Here is a 17,709-nt window from a genome sequence, read left to right as displayed (position 1 = left end):
TAACAGTCATCACACTTTACCTTGTAGATGTATTTGAACATAATTACAGAGACAGCTGTGAGAGGCTGAGAATCTCTGAATCCTCACATAGAAGACAGACAAATGTTGACTTATTAGGTAAGTACTGCTACTAAATCAACTATGTTCTATTTCCTTTACATAACAAACTTCAAGTTTAAACTCCATGGAAGAAACTGAAACTTTGTATTTCAGATGGTCTCATCTTTACTTTAAAAAGGTATGCGTATGTTTGGTTTTTAATACACAAAAGGGCTTATGTAATAGTGTTAAATCTTTATTTTAATTCTGGCAAAGAGAGGTCTTATATCAGAAAATCATGCTCTGGAGATCTGAAATCTAGTTGTGAATTTTTAATGAGAAAACAAGGGTATGTTACACATTAAAACTGGATGGATTATTGACTGTGAGGTTCTTAAAATAAGGCTGAGACATGATGAAGGGCTGTGAGAAGAGAAGGAGTGGAAAGAAGTCAAAACTAAGGCAACACAAACCCATGGCCCTTCTCTGCAACAAATCAAATATTGTTATTACCCACTTTCTAGAATAACTGCATTCCGGCATTGCCCCTGACATAATGATAACAAAATATAACAAAGAGAAATGTACTATCTTTCATAAATACAGATGTTTCTGGTCTCTCTAAAACAAGATAATCTTACTGACCAAAATTAACAATTTTCATTTACATCAGCAACAATGTAGACTGTGCTTTAGTTCAAGAGTTACAAATTCAAAGGACAATGGGGTCACGGAAGTGATTTAAATGTATAAAGAGTGTCAGAGGCACATTAAGGAGTGGTGGGGATTGTGGCAACCTAGAAAGTACATGCCCCATCTAATGGCATTCAAATGAACATATTTGAAAAATGCTATGTAAAACAAGTGTGACATGCCTCCTGGCTAAGCCACCTGTGTGGGACTTCTGATTTAATTGATTAGCCATTATGGGTAAATGGATCAAACTTGGCTGTTTAACTAAATTGATGGATTAATTCAGTCAAAAGTTTCTCCAGCAGCCTAGCTGAGTCTCTAGAAAGTGGATAATTATTTTCCTTTGGCTTTAAAGACCATATTGGTGAAGAATAATTCTTGACCATGTTCTGGCCACCTTTAACTCACCTTCAGGAAGCTAGCCAAACTATAATTGACATTTCTGGACTCATCAGGAATCTCTGCATAGCGAATAGTCACGTGGGGAATTATTGCAAGAAGCAGTGAATGTAAGACATGATGGTATGCCTCAGGAAACCTCTGGCCCCTGGGAAGCTTAAATAGGCATAGGAAAAAAGGTGCAAATAAATCAGTTGTTTTTAGTTTGAAACATTCTCTGTATAAATGTGTTTTTAACCAGAGTATAATTTTTCTCCCAACTTAAAAATGACATCACTAGTTCAATGTATACTTTAGATCATTACAGGAACTATCTGGACCTCTAATACTATAACTGACTGAAATCATGAACAAGAGTTGGACATTCTGACCCAACTCTGGAATGAAGTTCCTGAGAAACAGACACGTCCATTTTTCATTCCATCTTTTCCCTAACACACAAAGTTATACACATATCCCTGCATCTCAATTTCAGTAAACTTGTTTTGTGAAAATTCTGACAAAAATGATAAATATGAAGCAAGTATTTTTTTACTTTGCAAATCTTAGCTTTCAATTTCTATAACTAAGAAAGTTTCTTTGTACTTTTGAAAGAGTTTAAAAATACAACTAAATGTATACAGAACATTTCAGGAACACATCTATTGTACAAAGTGCTTTTAACTCTGTACATGCCTTGGACCTTTCTAAGAGAAAGGTTCTTTCTGATTTGGTACTTGTTCTTCTTCCAAATGAATATTTTTAACATAGACATTTTAAAACCACAAGACAAAGGGAAAGCTTCAAAGACAATGTATTTAACATGGGAAATACCTAACAGGAAAGAATGTATGAGGAAGAGTCTCTGAAGATTAGACTTCCAAAACACATGAACTGTTGGACCTCAGATTTTTGCAATACATCCATTTTTTTAAGTAAAATTTAAAAAGCTAGGGGCCAAGAGCCCTTAAAATATAAAAGAGGATTTGCATGTCATGGCTACCTGTGAATAAGATTAGCCTTCTCTGTCCATGTTAAATATTATTCTTGAGCCTACTTACCTTAATTTTATTCTCTTCCAACAAGTATGTGGCCATAGACTTTGCAATAATTTCAAAGAAAAACCATGAGTACTAAAATAAACAAATAAATAAAAATCAGTCTTTAGAAGTTACCCAAATCCTTGAAGCTTAGCAAAGTTTGACAAATCAATATGGAACTTGTCTCTGAACTGTAATAACATTTTAAAGTGATCACAATTGACTACTGAAGTCCCACAGAACACCTTCAAATCGTGTTGGCAAAAAGGTAACGTTGTACCTCAGGGCCGGCTGGTGGAGGACAAAGGGCGTTTGCTGGGAATGTTCACCTCAGCAGGGAGGGGCATTTTATCACTGATGTTGCTTTCATTTGCCTACATGTGGTGATAAGTACGAACCAACTTTTAGTTTATTTTATTACTGCTTTTAAATTCTCTGTAGATAATGAACCGTAGTACTGCCTGCACCCTGTGGGGGACCCAGTCCTGCCCTTGGTACAACACTGAGGCCAGCCCGAGTAGCAGAAGTGTTTGTGTGAGAACACTTGGAAGAGTACAGAGAAGCCTCAAGCAGACACATCTTAAGATACTTGAAATTCAAAGTCTACCATTAATAACAGGAATAGTAAAAATAACAGGAAGAGCCACCATTTGAGTGCCTACTTTGTGCCCGCAACATGTTACATACTTTACTTGTATTTCAGTAAAATATAGAGGCTCAGAACTGCTAACAGGTTCCAGGTCCCAGAACTATTATGTGGTGGATACAGGATTCTAACCCAGGTCTCTGCTCCAAACTTCTTTCTATTACACATTGGACCGTGGGCAGGGAGGGGTGGGGAGGGTGAAGGGAATGTGGGAGGTTCTATGGAGAACTGGAGGGGAAAGGAGGGTCACATAAGAAACCGATGACAGACCAGGTGGGAAATGGGAGGGTGTCAAAACAAGCATGTCTCTGGCTGCTTTTGTCGCCTGTGTCCTTACCTTTAGCAGTTTGTTTATTGCTAAAAAGTCTGCGGACTGTTTCAATATCACTATCATCGTGGTAGCCAGAGTCTCATGTATTAGCTGGGCCTGAGGAGCACTCGGTTTTTCAGGTCGGAAGCTATACTGCAATCAAAGAAAACGAACCATAAGGCAAAATTCTCTCATAAGACAAACTGCTCAGAAAGAAAGCTTATTCCACAAACCTTTATGAAGGATCTTAAATAATTATCCAAGCCTTCTTCATGGCACTTGGATACGATATGTAAGAGAACCCTGAAACAACATTCACAAAAGTCAGTGCACCAGATTACAATTCACGACCACAGTTTGTTAGATAAAACCGTCATGTCTAACGCTAAAACTACCTAACACTGCCTCAACAAGTAAAGGTGACGGGAGTTTGGGTCCAGCGTAGTGGTAGTTTAGGTCTAACAAAGATTTCAGTATCTAACGTGCTCAGGGCCTTGTAAAATATATTTCCTGGCTCAAAAGAAGGATATTTTATTTTGGCAACCCAGATGTTTCATCCCCTTCCTAAATAACATTTGAAGGGTAGTCATAGCTACTATGTAGTAAGACACCTTCCGTAAGGTCAATATTGAAATCCCCTCTAGGTGAGAATAAAAGGAAAATAGAAAACTAAAATGTTAAGCATGTCAACAGATGGGGGAACAGGAAGGGAGAGACAGAACAGGTATAATGATATGAACTAAAATTGGAAGCAAATATAAAATTCATAGAAAGTTTTAGAGTTACGAGACTAGCTGTGGTTCTCCAACTTGAGCGTGTGCGACAATCAGCTGGAGGGCAGAGCGCTCAACCCGCTCCCAGACCTGCTGAGTTTTTAGGTCTGCGGGAAGTTCAATGATTAGCAGTTGAATAAGCGCTCAGGTGATACTGATACGGCTGATCCAGAAAGCACATTTTGAGAACCACTGGGCTAGAGTAATGCTTCTTAAATTTTCGAGCAGACTATCCCCAACGGCAGAGAAGAGCAAACAGTATGCAGGTGTGTGTGGCTTGAGCACTCAGGGGAGAGGCTGTGGCACCAGTGGAAGCAGCAACGCCAGAAACACCCAGCACTGAGCTCACAATTTTTTGGAAGTCTCCTGTTTTAATTTCAAATTTCAGGTACACTTTGCATTCTACTCTACAATTTATCTACGTTTATTTTTATATAAAAAGAACACTCCCTTATTCTTTCAAGTAAAAATTGATGGCGTAGGGCCACTCTGTCCAATATGAGAGCCACTATTCACAAGTGGCCATGTAAATTAATTAAAATTAATTACAATTAAAAAGTCAGTTCCTCAGTTACACTAGCCACAATTCAAGGGCTCAGTGGCTAAATGTGGCTAATGGCTACCATATTGGACTGCACCAGTATAGAACATTTCCATGACTGGAGAAAGTTCTATTGGACAACACTGGTCAAGGGCAACAGTTCTCAAAGTCCATTGCATTATGCAATCACCTGGGAAAGTTTTTTTTTAATTACTGATATTGAGTTTCACCTTCAGAGATTCTGGTTTAATTGGTATGAAGTATGGTCTGGGAATAGACATTTTTAAAAGATTCCCTGGTGATCCTAACAAGTAGCAGTTTTAGAACCCCTGGTTGAGGAAAACAGTAAGTTTATCCTATGGTTTCTGGTACCATCTATCCCTGCGGATATAAATCCCCCAATCTGAGAAGCATGAAACTAGAGAAAACTGATACTAGATTTCTGACTTTTGGGTTCTCATTTGTAAGATTAAATTCATATTTAAAATGAAGAAATGCAAGAGGAAACAAAAGTTGCTTCTTTGTATTATAACACCGAAACTCACATGGTGCAGTTGATAGGAACGTCATCTTCATGGGTCATATTTGTGAGAACTCGGAAGAGTTGCATAAGAATTACAGGTAGAAACTGTATCATGACTTGGATCTCCATGGCATGCAAACACTAAAATAAGTCATTATTAGTTATGGAAACAAACAGAAATATGATATAACTTGCAAAGGTGAAACAACAAAAAATTAAGTAATGAGAAATATATTCACTAGACTATAAGCTCGCTTAAATATGAGCTTCATGGGATAGAGGACTTTGTCAGTTACTTTATCCACGTCTCTTATTTCGGCACTCAGATGTTGTTAGTTTATTTAATATTAAATATTCTACTGAAGATAACAAGTGTACCTGGGAAAACCAGGTTTTGGAATAAAGACAACTGACTCTTGGTAAACCAACACTCAACTGGGGTGGGGAGCAGGTGTGCTTAGAGGTGCTGGAGACCGCCTACCAGCCCCAGCAGTGTGTTTTACTGGGGAAAGTGGGCCATCATTTTCTGGTGAGAACCTACGTGGGATTCAATAAAGTGTGTTTCTACATATAATTGGCTTTACGTTGGCATCATCTACAAACTGAAGCAGTTTTGCAATCTAACCACTTCATAATGCATTTCTGCAAAATGCTAACACCCTGTCTCTAGTGATTGCCATGTTAATATCAAAATGAAGAAATGTGTTCGTATATACATAGAATGATACAAGCAACAAAATTTCTAAAATTTCTTTCTTCTTCCTTCCCTTCTCTTCGCATGCATTCATTCATTCATTCACTTAGTCAACTTGCCAACCAAAAAACCTCACTGAACCCTGTTCTACACCAATTCAGTATTTGGTGCCATGGGAAATACAGAGATGGACAAGTCTCTGTACTAAGGAACTCAATATTTCTCTTTCAGTCTCTCTTACTTTTGCTCCATCTTTCCATCCTTGTACCGACCATCCCTTCTCAGGCCTCTCTCATCTCAACAGTGACCTCTGAGATCTCCAGCAGCTTCCCTTCAATCAGATGCATAAGGCAAGAAACTGAGCTCAAGGAACCCATGGTCTATCCTTCAGGTTTTTTCTTCATTTTGCCCCCTCTCTTCTATCCTCACAGCCGTCACCCTTTTTCAGGACTCGCTCAACTGTAACCAAAATAGTCTAATAATGTTCTAGTAGGTCTCTGTACAGTTTCTCCTCACTCCCAATATGTCCAACTCTCATTTCCAAAAATTAATCTTCCTCAAATACTGGTTACATAAGGCCACCACCTGCCACCATCAAGATTTTTTTGATGTCTCCACATTACCTAGGGCAGTGGTCCTCAACCCACGGGATATCCGGCAATGTCTGGAGACATTTTGAGTTGTTGCAATTCGGGGGTGCTACTGACATCTAGTGGATAGGCCAGGGGTACTACCAAACATCTTACAACGTACAGGACAGCCCTTTCCAACACAGAATTATCCTGCCCCAAATGTCAATAGTGCCAAGTTTGAGAAACTCTTAAGTCTAAGTTACTTAAGACCCAACCTACATTTTTAGCCTTAATACCCATCATTCTTGACAAGGCCAAACTGCTATCTTGATTGCTCTTTGCATATATTGTATGCATTTCTACCTTTGTGCCTTTGTTCACATTTTTTAGCTAAATCCCAGCCAGCTTTCCAAGGCAAGCTCAAACCTCCACTTCAGTGAAGCCGTTCACTCACTCAGTCAACAAAGGCATACTGAATGAACTTCCAGCTGCCAAGCACAGCAACAACAACAAAAAACACGGTTCCTACCATGAAGCAGTTCAGCCTATGGGGGGGAAATACATGGACCTAAATCACCGCAATACAAACAGTGAACAGTACGACAGCGGTAATATGCAAAATGCAAAGAGGAAGAAGCAACCGAGAAGTCTGCAAGTGAGGAGGGAACATCACATGAGGCTTCAGAGAGGAGGAAGCTTAAAGGACAAGCAGGATCACGTCAGGTAGAAAAGAGAGACGGACACTCCGTGCAGAATTGATTTCCCTGCACCAGTGCTGTTCCCCTATAATTTATTCTCCACACAGCAGCCAGAGGGTTCTTTTGAAAGGCAAATTCGATAATGTCACTTCCCTTTGTTACAAACAAAACAAAGCACCATGAACAAAAAGCTGTCAAGGGCTCCCCGTCCTACACGTACCTGTGTGTCTCTCCACACTCATCTGAGGCCATCCCCCGCCTTCCCTGCTCAGTGCGCGCTAGCTCTGCTGTCATTGCTTTTTTTCTGTTGTTCACACATGCCATTGCAAGGTGTTTACACCTGCTGCTATACTGTCATCTTTCTACGCAGCTTTACCACCTGTAGGTGTCTTCCTGGCATCAGTTTCTTTTCAGCTTGAAACATCGTCATCTCCTCAGACAGGCCTTCCTCGACAACTCCATCTCGACTGCACTCCTGGTCATGTTAGATCCCGTTAACCTGTTCTGTTTCCTTCATGGCACGCATCCCTATCCAACATTACTTACTTACTTATGATCCCTCTACCCCAGCCAGACCAGGTACGTTGTCTGAATTGTTCCCCATTATATTCCCAGCATCCAGTGCAGTATCTGACCCATAGCAGGTGCTCAGTAAATATTTGAGGAATGACTGGAAAAAGATGGAAACCCTCTAGTCTTAGTGGTTCAGCGGTTTTGTGAACTATTAGCATTTATACCCTGTATCATGGATTTGACGTTTAATGATATATTGCTTTGGACTATCATTTGTACTACTGATGTATATTGTCATTTGACTTATATGTGTCCTGTCTCTCTGACTGGTTGTAAGATCCCTATGGATATTGAGCCAAAGTTATTACTCTTTGAAAGCCCCACAACATCTAGGAATATACTAAACACATAATAAGAGCTCAAAATGTAGATGTTAAATGAACCAATGGAACAATGTCATTATAGGGACAACAACAGATAGCAAGGTTTGGTAGAAAGAACACAGGACTAGGAGTCAAGAGACACAGCAAAAAACAGGCTCAGCTCAGCTCCACTCCACTACTAACCAGTTGAATGACCACAGGCAAGTCACTCTCCTCGAGCCTTGGTTTCCTCATCTGTAAAAAAAATTCTCTAGGGAGCCCTTTCAGCACTAACATTCCATACAGGAGTTTGGCTTTCTGTAATCTCATGGCATTTCATTCACTGCCACTAGAGGGCGAGCATAGGTCACATAAATATCAGAAATTCCACACCCTTAAAAACGCAAATGTGAGTACTTTTTCTCCCCTCCATTCTAGGAATACCAGTATAGGAAAATACTGCTGTGTTTAACTCTGTTAAAACTTTTACAAAGCTTCCCCACTGGAAGAAACGCCAAGATCTGAACAGACAAAGCATTCATACAAAGAGCGGGAGTTCCAGCCCTTAGCCAAGGAAAAGATTTGAAGTTAGATGACTGTTCTATCTCTCACTGATACTTAAGAATAACAGCCACCATTTATCAGCTAGCTCCCTGATATCCCCCTTCCAACAGTATCGTTTCTGTATGGTAGGCAGAATGATACTTCAGAAACCAAAGGCACATCCTGTCACTCCTCTGTCCAAGGCTTCCCATCTCAATCGGGGTACAAGTCTAACTCTTCATCAGGTCTTATTGAGCCATTACCTGACCAGCAACCCAGCTACCTTTCCAATGTGATGTCCTATCATTCCATGTGCCAACCACGCTGGAAGTCCTGATGTTCCTTCAATGTACCAAGCAAGCTCCTCAGGGCCTTTGCACTTGCTGTTTCCAGCTCTCCCCCAGAAGTCCACATAGCTGGCACCCCCCCCCCCAATTCCTTTAGGTCTCTGTCAAATATCACTTTACTGGAGAGTTCTTCTTTGACATTTTATCTGAAAGAGGGACCCTTTATCGCTCCTTATTCCCCTTCACTATGTTTTGGTTTTCTTTATAGTATTTATGACACGACATACACACTCGGTCCTCTGTATCTGCAGGTTCCACATCTGCGGATACAGAGGGACGACTGCAAGGGACTTGAGCATCTTTGGATTTTGGTGTCTATGGAGGGTCCTGGAACCAATCCCCTGTGGATACAGAGGGACTACTGTATATGTATATATTTATTTGTTTATGTGTTTATTGTCCATCTGTCTCTACAACAAAGTAAGATCCTTGAAAATAGGGATAATGTTTGTTTTCTTCACTTATACTCCCAATGCTTAGAATGATGCCTGGCCCATAGGAAGCACTCAGGAAAGAAGTGCTTTCTTCTTGAATGACTGCTACACCACAGCTGCCCTATCTCACTGAGGCCTCACAACCACCCTCTACGTTGGTGTTATTATTACCACTACATGACAGATAAAGAACCAAAGGCTTGGAGAAGTTAAGTAATTTGGTTAAGGTCAATCACAGAGCTGACAGATCTGAGTTTGTGATTCCAGAATCCATTCATGTGTTATCTCATATCATAGTAACTCTCTGAAATAAACGAATATTTTTTCCCCTAAGAATATCATTCAGTATTAACATAGGTCCAAAGGGAAACCCTGTAGAGGCTTCATTTAAAATCAAAGTTCCTCAGACTGGCCATGGCTGACCTACTGAAGGAGCAGCCAAAGGAAAAGTCACTGTCAGCTAGGTCCACGTTAGGAAATAAACGGAGTCTTGGATTCCCAATACGTCTGATAAAATGTGGTGTTTCTTAAGATTCTCTCTACGTAACATGCAGAAACTAGGTTCTCTCTCTTTAGCTGACCTTTCTGATAATCTTTCACCTACAGACAGAGGAATCATTTCACATTTCCAGGCAGAAGTGGTTGTGCTCCTCCTGGCCCTTTTCCGCAGAGCACTCTCCACCTTTACCAGGCAGTCAAGTCAGCAGGATGAGAAAAGACCTGGAAAAATCCATTTATGGAGCCGGAAATAAACATTTTCATGAGATGTTTAAAAATACGACGTTGAATTCTAGCTATAAGATTTTCTTCCTAATGTAGCAATTCTGCTCTCTGCTTTTAACAGTCACTTGATGGAAAAGCAAATAATAGAAAGTGTTCTCTTGAGGCTACACAGTGGAAAGTATTTTCAAAGTGTTCGAGTGTTTCCCCGCCACATCAAAAATGTGGCAACAAAAAGACATGAAAAACAAACCTTTCACAGAAAGCTGCTGTTCATTTACCTTTAAATATTTGATGAGCTCCCCCGGAACTTCTTTTGAGCCTGACTGAATCAGCTGGCAGTGGTGGAAGAATTTGTGCACATGTAGATCCTGAAAAACAGATGGACACAGCCATATGAAATCTGATTCATTACCCTCAACACAGGCTCTCTACTTCTCCCCTCCCCACCACCCGCATCTTGCAAACCTATTTACCAGGGGATTCTAATGGCCAGACTCGGCAGCTGCAGCTACCAGCACATGTGTGCATAAAGGAGCCGAGTCCTCCCGAGCAGCACACGAGGCAGCAAACCCGGGCGCACTCAGCACGGACCTACACACACCAGGTCGGCCTCAGTTCATGCCCAACTAGTCAAGCATGTATTTAATTTCTTTTATGGCTAGTGTAGTCTCTAAAGTCGGGCTGCTTCTGTATTTTAATGAAACGAGTGGGATTGGAGGTCTGAACTGACAGGTGAAGAGAAGGTTGCAGCAGGGAGTTGCCGGAACAAGTCTCCGGCACCGGCCGGTGTCCAGCTGTCCTATGTGGAATCTGTAGACATTGATTTTGGGGACAGCGTGGACTGTATCAGGAACTGGAATAATGAAACTTGGATTGTGACTTACTTCCTGTAGTTATTATTACCTGTGTGACCTTGGGTAAATCATCTAATCTGACCGAGCCTCAGTTTCTTTACCTATAAAATGGCAAAGTGGGCAGGGAGAGCTGAGAAGGACCATGCAGACCACACCAAGAAGTGGGGACTTCAGCTACTCGGTGATTTTCAAAGCGTGCCTGAGGTTTCCTCACAGGTAGTTGACTCTAATGACATGTATGCCAAGGCTAAGAGCAAACCGTAGTGGTCAGCCCTGATCCACTGACTACAAATTTCTGTGTTCGACTCCAGTCTAACCATGAGAAAACCATCAGACAAATTCCAACAGAGGGGCATCCTACAAAATACCAGTACCCCTGAAACCTGACAAGGTCACCAGAAACAATTAAAGTCTCAGAACTTGTCACAGCCAAGAAGAGCCTCAGATGGGACAACTAAATGGAACAGAAAAGGATCATTAATAGGTAAAAACTAAAAAAATCTGAATAAAGTCCAGACCTCAGTTAATAATTATGTCTCAACACTGGTTCATTAGTTGTAACAAAAGTGCCATCGTAATGTAAGATGTTACTACCAGGGGGACCTAGGCACAGGGTATATGGGACATCTCTGTACTAGCTTAACAATTTTTCTGTAAATCTAAGACTGTTCACAAAAAATAAAATTTATTGTTAAAAAATGGTGATACTAGCATCCATGTTCCTTTCAGAGTTTTGTAAGACTCGACTCAGTTTGAGAATAAAAGGATTGTGCGATTTGAGAAGAATTATAAAATGTGAGCTATTAGTAAGAATGATGTTATCACTAATGAGAAAGTCTTTCAGGCGACAACTTCACTAAGGCTGTAGCAATCAAATATAATCTATTTTAATCAAGAAAGACACTCAGGTATTAAAACTGACAAAATTCAGTTGATGCAACTTACTTGAGTGTAAATGGTAGACTCTAAGTGGCTTTTAATCTTCAACAAAGGCTTGGCACCATCTACCCACTTAATATCCACATTAGACTGCTGTGAACAGAAAATACACACTTGAGTTTCTGTAACAGAGCAACAGATATATGAACAACATATAACACCTTTATGCATTTCAACATTTTTCAGAAACAAGTGTGTTACTTTCACACATAGGGAGTTACTGGAGAAAGTAACTTGTGTCTAGAATAAATGTACCCTAAATCATTTTGAACTTCCACTCCTTTTCAGGCTAATATTTTTATACATTACAATAAAAATACCAAAGAAATGAATTTTTTAAATGATGAATAAAATCGAAGTCCCATTTTGAAAAATCATTATTAGAACCAAGAGATGTGAGGTTACTTTGTCAAACTATTATAAAGACTTTTCAGCACTCATTTCCCATACTTATTTTTGTTGTGGGCCAGCACCAGTCCTCAAACTGCACTTTGAGTAGCTACTACTAGACCAAACTATCAAGTATGCCAATGGAATTCTACTTTTTAAACATTTCATCATGATTACTTCAACAAACACAGATATTTTCCTACCCTTCTGGATTCTGCATCATTCAGATTCAAGTAGCCCGGGGGAAGATTGGCGGAAACTGGCAGCTGCTGCTCAAATGTGATGATTCTACCATCCTTCAGCAAAGGTACCCAGGCAAAGCCAACTGCCAAGACAATAATCAACCATGAGACATGAAATCGCAAATGCAATTAGCTACACAAATGTCTGGCCACTGGGGAGCATGGCAGGGCTGATGATGTTGCCAGGGGTCTGTAGGTGGGAGTTCATCCAGCTGTTGGGCATCTGAGTACTCAGGAAGGATCGATGCGTTTGGATCGCTTCCTAATCCCAGCCTGGCCACTAACAGGTTATTTACTCTATCTCTTTGACTATAAAAATGGGAACAACAACACATCGTTTTTCCATCTAACAGTTATTGAAAAACCAAAGTGAGCAAATATACAAAAATACCTTAAAACATTTAAAGTACATCAATTTCATTATCTTCAAGTATTATTTAATATTATTCATAATATTTAATATTCATTAACATTGGGAAATAATTTTGGTAGACTAATTTTTCAAAAGATTCACATGTCTCTCATCCATCCTTACTAAGAAGGTAAAGTCTCATATCTGAGACTATAATCAGACAGCAATCACCATGTTCTAAAATTTCTTCCAGCAACCCTATGGGAAGTAAGGGACTATGGAAAATGTAGGTCACACGTCAAGGTTACATTCCATATTTATACAAGGCAGTATTCAGCTGGGCAGTCTTCCTGATTACAGAAGGAAGAGGTGTAGGAGGAGAATGCAGGGCACAGTGCTTACAAATTGAATCCACCGAGAGATTTTTCTCCCCAGTGTCTACATTTCTGAACAGTTCTACCCAAAGGAGCCTCTTGGCTTCCCATTAGAAAACTCATCATGTTCTCCTAAAAAAGCCAGAGCCATCTGTGTTGCTCAAGTCGAGCAGTGTCAGTATTTCCATTATAGAGATTACTCTGGGCTTCAAGTGTTTATAACTCAGCTGTAAAAAAAAAACAAAACTCTGGACTGAGTTTTGGCATCTGAGAGAGGGTGTTGGCCAGAGAGTGCTTGTTAAAGCAACTGCTTTCTGATGCTTTAAAATACTTTGCATGAGTGTGTATGTGTATGCGTGTTTACACTGTGAATGTAGAAGTCAACACAAATCTGGTTAGAATGTTTTCATTCACGTGTTTAATTTGGCAAATGCTTTAATCCTTAAGGAGACTAATACATTGCTTTCTCTAAGGAGACTGAATGGTTTTCTCAGATGCTGCAACATGCCTGAAGGACATCATTACTAGTACAGCTTCAGAAATGCTTTACCCAGAGCTCTCTGTTTATAAAAGGCAGAGGAAAGGAACATGAGCAGAAGAATCACTCAAAAGGACTCTGTCAAAGTAGTTAAACTGAAAATTAGACAAATGACAAAGGTTTCCAGTCTAGAGAATAGGAAAACGAAAATAGATTTCTTGTTCTTAGACGATATTTTTTCCTCATAGAAATTTTTATTGAGATATAATTCAGATACCATACAATTCATCTGTTTCAAGTATACACTTCAATGATTCTTAGTATAGTCACAAAACTGGGCATCTACCTCCACTCTCTAATTCCAGAACTTCTTCATCAGCCCAGAAAGAAACTCCATACCCCTCAGAAGTCACATCTTACACCCCTCTCCTTCCAGTCCCGGACAACCACTCATCTGCTTTCTGTCTCTCTGGAATTGCTTGGGCAACATTTTTGCACTGTGAATTAATCAGAGCATGGCCCAGGGTGTCTCAGTCAAAACTCATGTAGAACCCCTAGAAGCTATAAAGGTACAATGTCAAGCAGACGCTCCGCTCAAAGGTGTGAAGCCACTTAAAGGACAGACAGTTAAAAGTGACGGTGACACACCAAATAAGTGTCTCATGCTTCACTGAGCATCTTGCCCACTTCCGTTTAGGATCTGGATAAGGAACTAGCCAATTTGTTTCTCAGGAGGTGCACTGTTATGGGTTCTCATTGTTTGCCCGATTTCTTCTCACCCTACAAGGTCCCGAGCCTGAATGAACTGCAATTTCTATGGGGATCCAGAACAGGACCGTGCTAGCCACGAACGGAACTTCCTAACATTCAGTCCTCTGCCTGCCAAGCATCATTCAGATGTCTCACTAACACCTCAAGCTCAGCATCAGTCCAAAACCTACCATCCCTACCCACAATTCTGCTACTTGGCAATACCTTCTTTCCAGTTTTGAAACTTCAGTGCTAACTTAGAATTATCTCTTTAGCAGCCAGTCTCTCGCCAGGCCTAATTTATTTCTCTGTAATTCTCTTTGTCTTCCTCTCCTGGCCTTTGAAATGGCCCCCTAACTGGTGTTTCCTTCCTTCTTCCTGCTCCAACTCACCTTACCCATTATATTGCTCCCTGCTTGGATTTCCTGCAAAACAGCTCTGACTGGTGTTTATAATTCTTCAGTACTTCCCTACTGGTGACAGAATAAAATCAAATCCACAATCTGGAAGGCTTTCCACGGTCAGATGCCTCCTTTTCCACCTGGCATCCTATGATTCCCTTCGCAGGACCCTGTGCTTCAGCGGCATTGAACCACCTGTGGTTCCCCGTCCATACCCCTCAACGCTCTGCCTCTGTACCGGATGCTCATTCACCCTGGAGTCCTCCACCTTCCTGCCATCTCTGCATTATTGAACTACCTTGCCCTTTAAGGCCTCCCACACACACCATCTCCTTCTGGAAGTCTTCCCTGAATCCCAGCCAGTTGTCCCTCCACCAACTGAAGTAATAACTCGCTCTGCTCTAAGATCACAGGGAGCCACTTTCTTGGTAACTGCTACTTTCTATCTTGTATTAGAGTTGTCTGCCTAGGTCTCATTTCCCCTGCTAGATCACTGCTCACTGAAGATGAGAGCTAGGTTCGATTCTCCACTGTATTCTCCAGAGCACCACCTACAGTATCTTATACAGTGTAACTATGCAGACATACTTGCTGAGTGAATGAACAAATGAACGAATTTAAGATGGATCTAGACTACCTTGGATCTGAATCCCAGGGCCTGCTGACATTTATATAGTGGGTGTTCACAGGGCCTCCTTCGTTCTAAGGATGCCTCTCCCTGGTTTATCTAAAACCTTGCTGAATGGGACCATGCCTGGGACTTCAAGAGCAATGCTTATTCAAGTTCGTGCAATCTGTCCTCTTCTCATTAGAACACCAATCTCCCTCAGGTTCAAAAATGCTCATGGTTATGGGCTCACTTCCCTCTTCTCACTGAGCAGAACTGGAAAGTTCTGGTTGCTGGGCCATTCTACATCAAAGAGATAACAAAAATGCTGCAGCACAACATGGGCTTCCCTCTGAGAAGGGCAGTATTACTTTATGTTGCCTACAGTAGTCTAAACACACTGCAAGCATTTGGACATGACACTGGGTAGAAATGATGATAAAATGAACACATAATTCATCTTTTACCAGTGAACTTTTAACACAGACATGTACTTTTTGGTGAAGGGAAGTGGTTTGTAACTTGAGGAAAAGAGGTTATATCTCCCAGACAACTCCACTTCAAACAGCTCTAGAGAGAGACATTGAAGGAGCACACGTACCTGGGGTTTCAACTGTGTCCTGCTTTTTGGTTGTTCCCTTTGTGTTAATTTCACAACTTACATGATAAAAAGTGAAAAGCAAATGATGTTTTTGATGCAGGTGAATGGGAAGCTCAATTTTAATCTGAAAGGAAAGCAAAATAAAAACAGCATTTTCTTTTGTGTTAATTGTCAAGCTGGACTGTCAGACCTTTAGTTCTGTTTCATCATACTTTTCCAATGACATACTTTTCTAAAGGACAGGCCAAGTGTTCAAATAATAGTTATCATTTAAATATATTCCAAATGCTTTTCTGGTCAGTTTCAGTTTGACAACAATATTCTCCCGGGTTGTGAGGGCTGATTTATTACTTTTGCTGGAGAGTCCAGTTGATTCTCCTGGATTCAACTTCGCAGTAGGATTTTCTAAAATGCTGGATCAAAACCACATCCTTACAGCCCAGGGATACTATGTAACTCAATCTGAGTCAGTGAATGCAATCCATCTACAATGTGCACTGAACTTGAAAGGCTGCTTTTTTGGCAATCATTGCCCTTCTTTCCATGAAAAAAAAAATTAAGCCTTTACAAGTAAATGTGCCAAAGTCACTGTGGTATTATGGTATCGACAAATTACAACTCATATAAATTTCTTTGGAGGAAAAACACAACTTTACTCTTGAATAAAAAAAAACGCCATCCTGACACATGAATTTAATGTGAAAAATTAATACTTTAATACAAGCATCTCGAGTAATTTCCCAATCAGAACCCAACTGAATATTCATAATACCTCCTGGGAAGTATGTGGGAGACAGATTACAGGTTGAGTTGATTTAACGGACATGTGTGTACCTGCAGAGAACACACGCAAACACACACACTCATATTCACTTTCCTGGTCAATATACAGTGAATGATCAAAAAGTCTATTTCTGGCTTTCTAAAGACAATGTGGACTATTTACTACATGAACAAGTTTTCTCTAGTGACTGGCATTGGTTGCAGAGAGGGACATATTAAACAGCTCAGTGATGGACATCTGGTCTAATTATCATTCACACAAGGCATGGTTTTGGTGTTATAACTAATTTCTGTTGTAGGTATATTTCACCACAGAATCTGCCTATCCACAGGACGCAGACCATCTGGGTATCTAATGCTCTGCTGCACATAAATATGGACATACTCCCTCCCTGGGTGGCAAAAACGCAAAGCACCATTATCCTCCTCCCCATCCCCCGCCAATGTAGGGGCATTGGACTGAGAAGGAATGAGCCAGCCTAAGGCTGGGGTATAAGGCCTCCTCCACACAACAGCAGGTGGACCTGGGGAAATCGGGACGGCAGGGGGGATGGTTTCAGACCAAGCCAGGAATGGAGACGTGGGGCCTGAGCAGCAGCAACAGCAGAGTTTCTGGCCTGGGATGCACAGCCAGGTTCCAGGGAGACATGTGGGAATCAAAAACAGCCTGAGGATTCAGATAAGCCAGATACATACAGACTAGAAGAGGCAGTGTGACAGAGACACTAAGACACTGGGAAGGACACAGAGACATAGAGATAGAGAAGTGGGGGAGGGAGGGTATAGCTCAGTGGTAGAGCGCTTGCTCAGCATGCACGAGGTCCTGGGTTCAATCCCCAGCATCTCCAGTAAATAAATAATTAAATAAAGAGACCTAATTACCTCCTGCCCCCAAACCCCCAAAAAGAAAAAAAATGAGAAGTGGGAAGAAGGAAAAAGAGGCAGAGATGGAGTCAAAGACAGAGACTGAAGAAGGGTGCCCACAGACCCAGAGAGCACACCAGTCCCCTTTGCCTGCATGGCACTGAGACATCTGGTACAGCCAACGGGATTTTGGTGGCCCAGCTGAGCTGCTGAGTCTCTCAAAGAGTTTCACTTACAGAGCCTGT

The 17,709-nt window shown here is 40.9% G+C and overlaps 1 protein-coding gene across 3 annotated transcripts in view; it reads right to left on the bottom strand.

Moving 5' to 3' along the window:
• DOCK11 (dedicator of cytokinesis 11) overlaps window positions 1-17,709 on the bottom strand; it is a 173,304-nt gene that overhangs the window by 68,821 nt on the left and 86,774 nt on the right. For 2 of the 3 annotated variants that reach the window (XM_072956720.1, XM_072956722.1), the window contains exons 20-28: window positions 15,818-15,941; window positions 12,216-12,337; window positions 11,629-11,715; window positions 10,108-10,197; window positions 4,966-5,084; window positions 3,340-3,409; window positions 3,134-3,259; window positions 2,172-2,243; window positions 1,141-1,287 (exon numbers count right to left, since the gene is read on the bottom strand). In XM_072956720.1, coding sequence (XP_072812821.1) covers window positions 1,141-1,287; window positions 2,172-2,243; window positions 3,134-3,259; window positions 3,340-3,409; window positions 4,966-5,084; window positions 10,108-10,197; window positions 11,629-11,715; window positions 12,216-12,337; window positions 15,818-15,941 — 957 coding nt within the window. The remainder of the gene's footprint in view (window positions 1-1,140; window positions 1,288-2,171; window positions 2,244-3,133; window positions 3,260-3,339; window positions 3,410-4,965; window positions 5,085-10,107; window positions 10,198-11,628; window positions 11,716-12,215; window positions 12,338-15,817; window positions 15,942-17,709) is intronic. The other variant, XM_072956721.1, reaches the window with a different exon arrangement.

This window comes from Vicugna pacos, chromosome X, assembly GCF_048564905.1.
Source record: "Vicugna pacos chromosome X, VicPac4, whole genome shotgun sequence".
NCBI classification, from domain to species: domain Eukaryota; kingdom Metazoa; phylum Chordata; class Mammalia; order Artiodactyla; family Camelidae; genus Vicugna; species Vicugna pacos.
The sequence above is the reverse complement of the archived record's forward strand: the minus strand, read 5'-3'. Positions and strand labels throughout refer to the sequence as shown.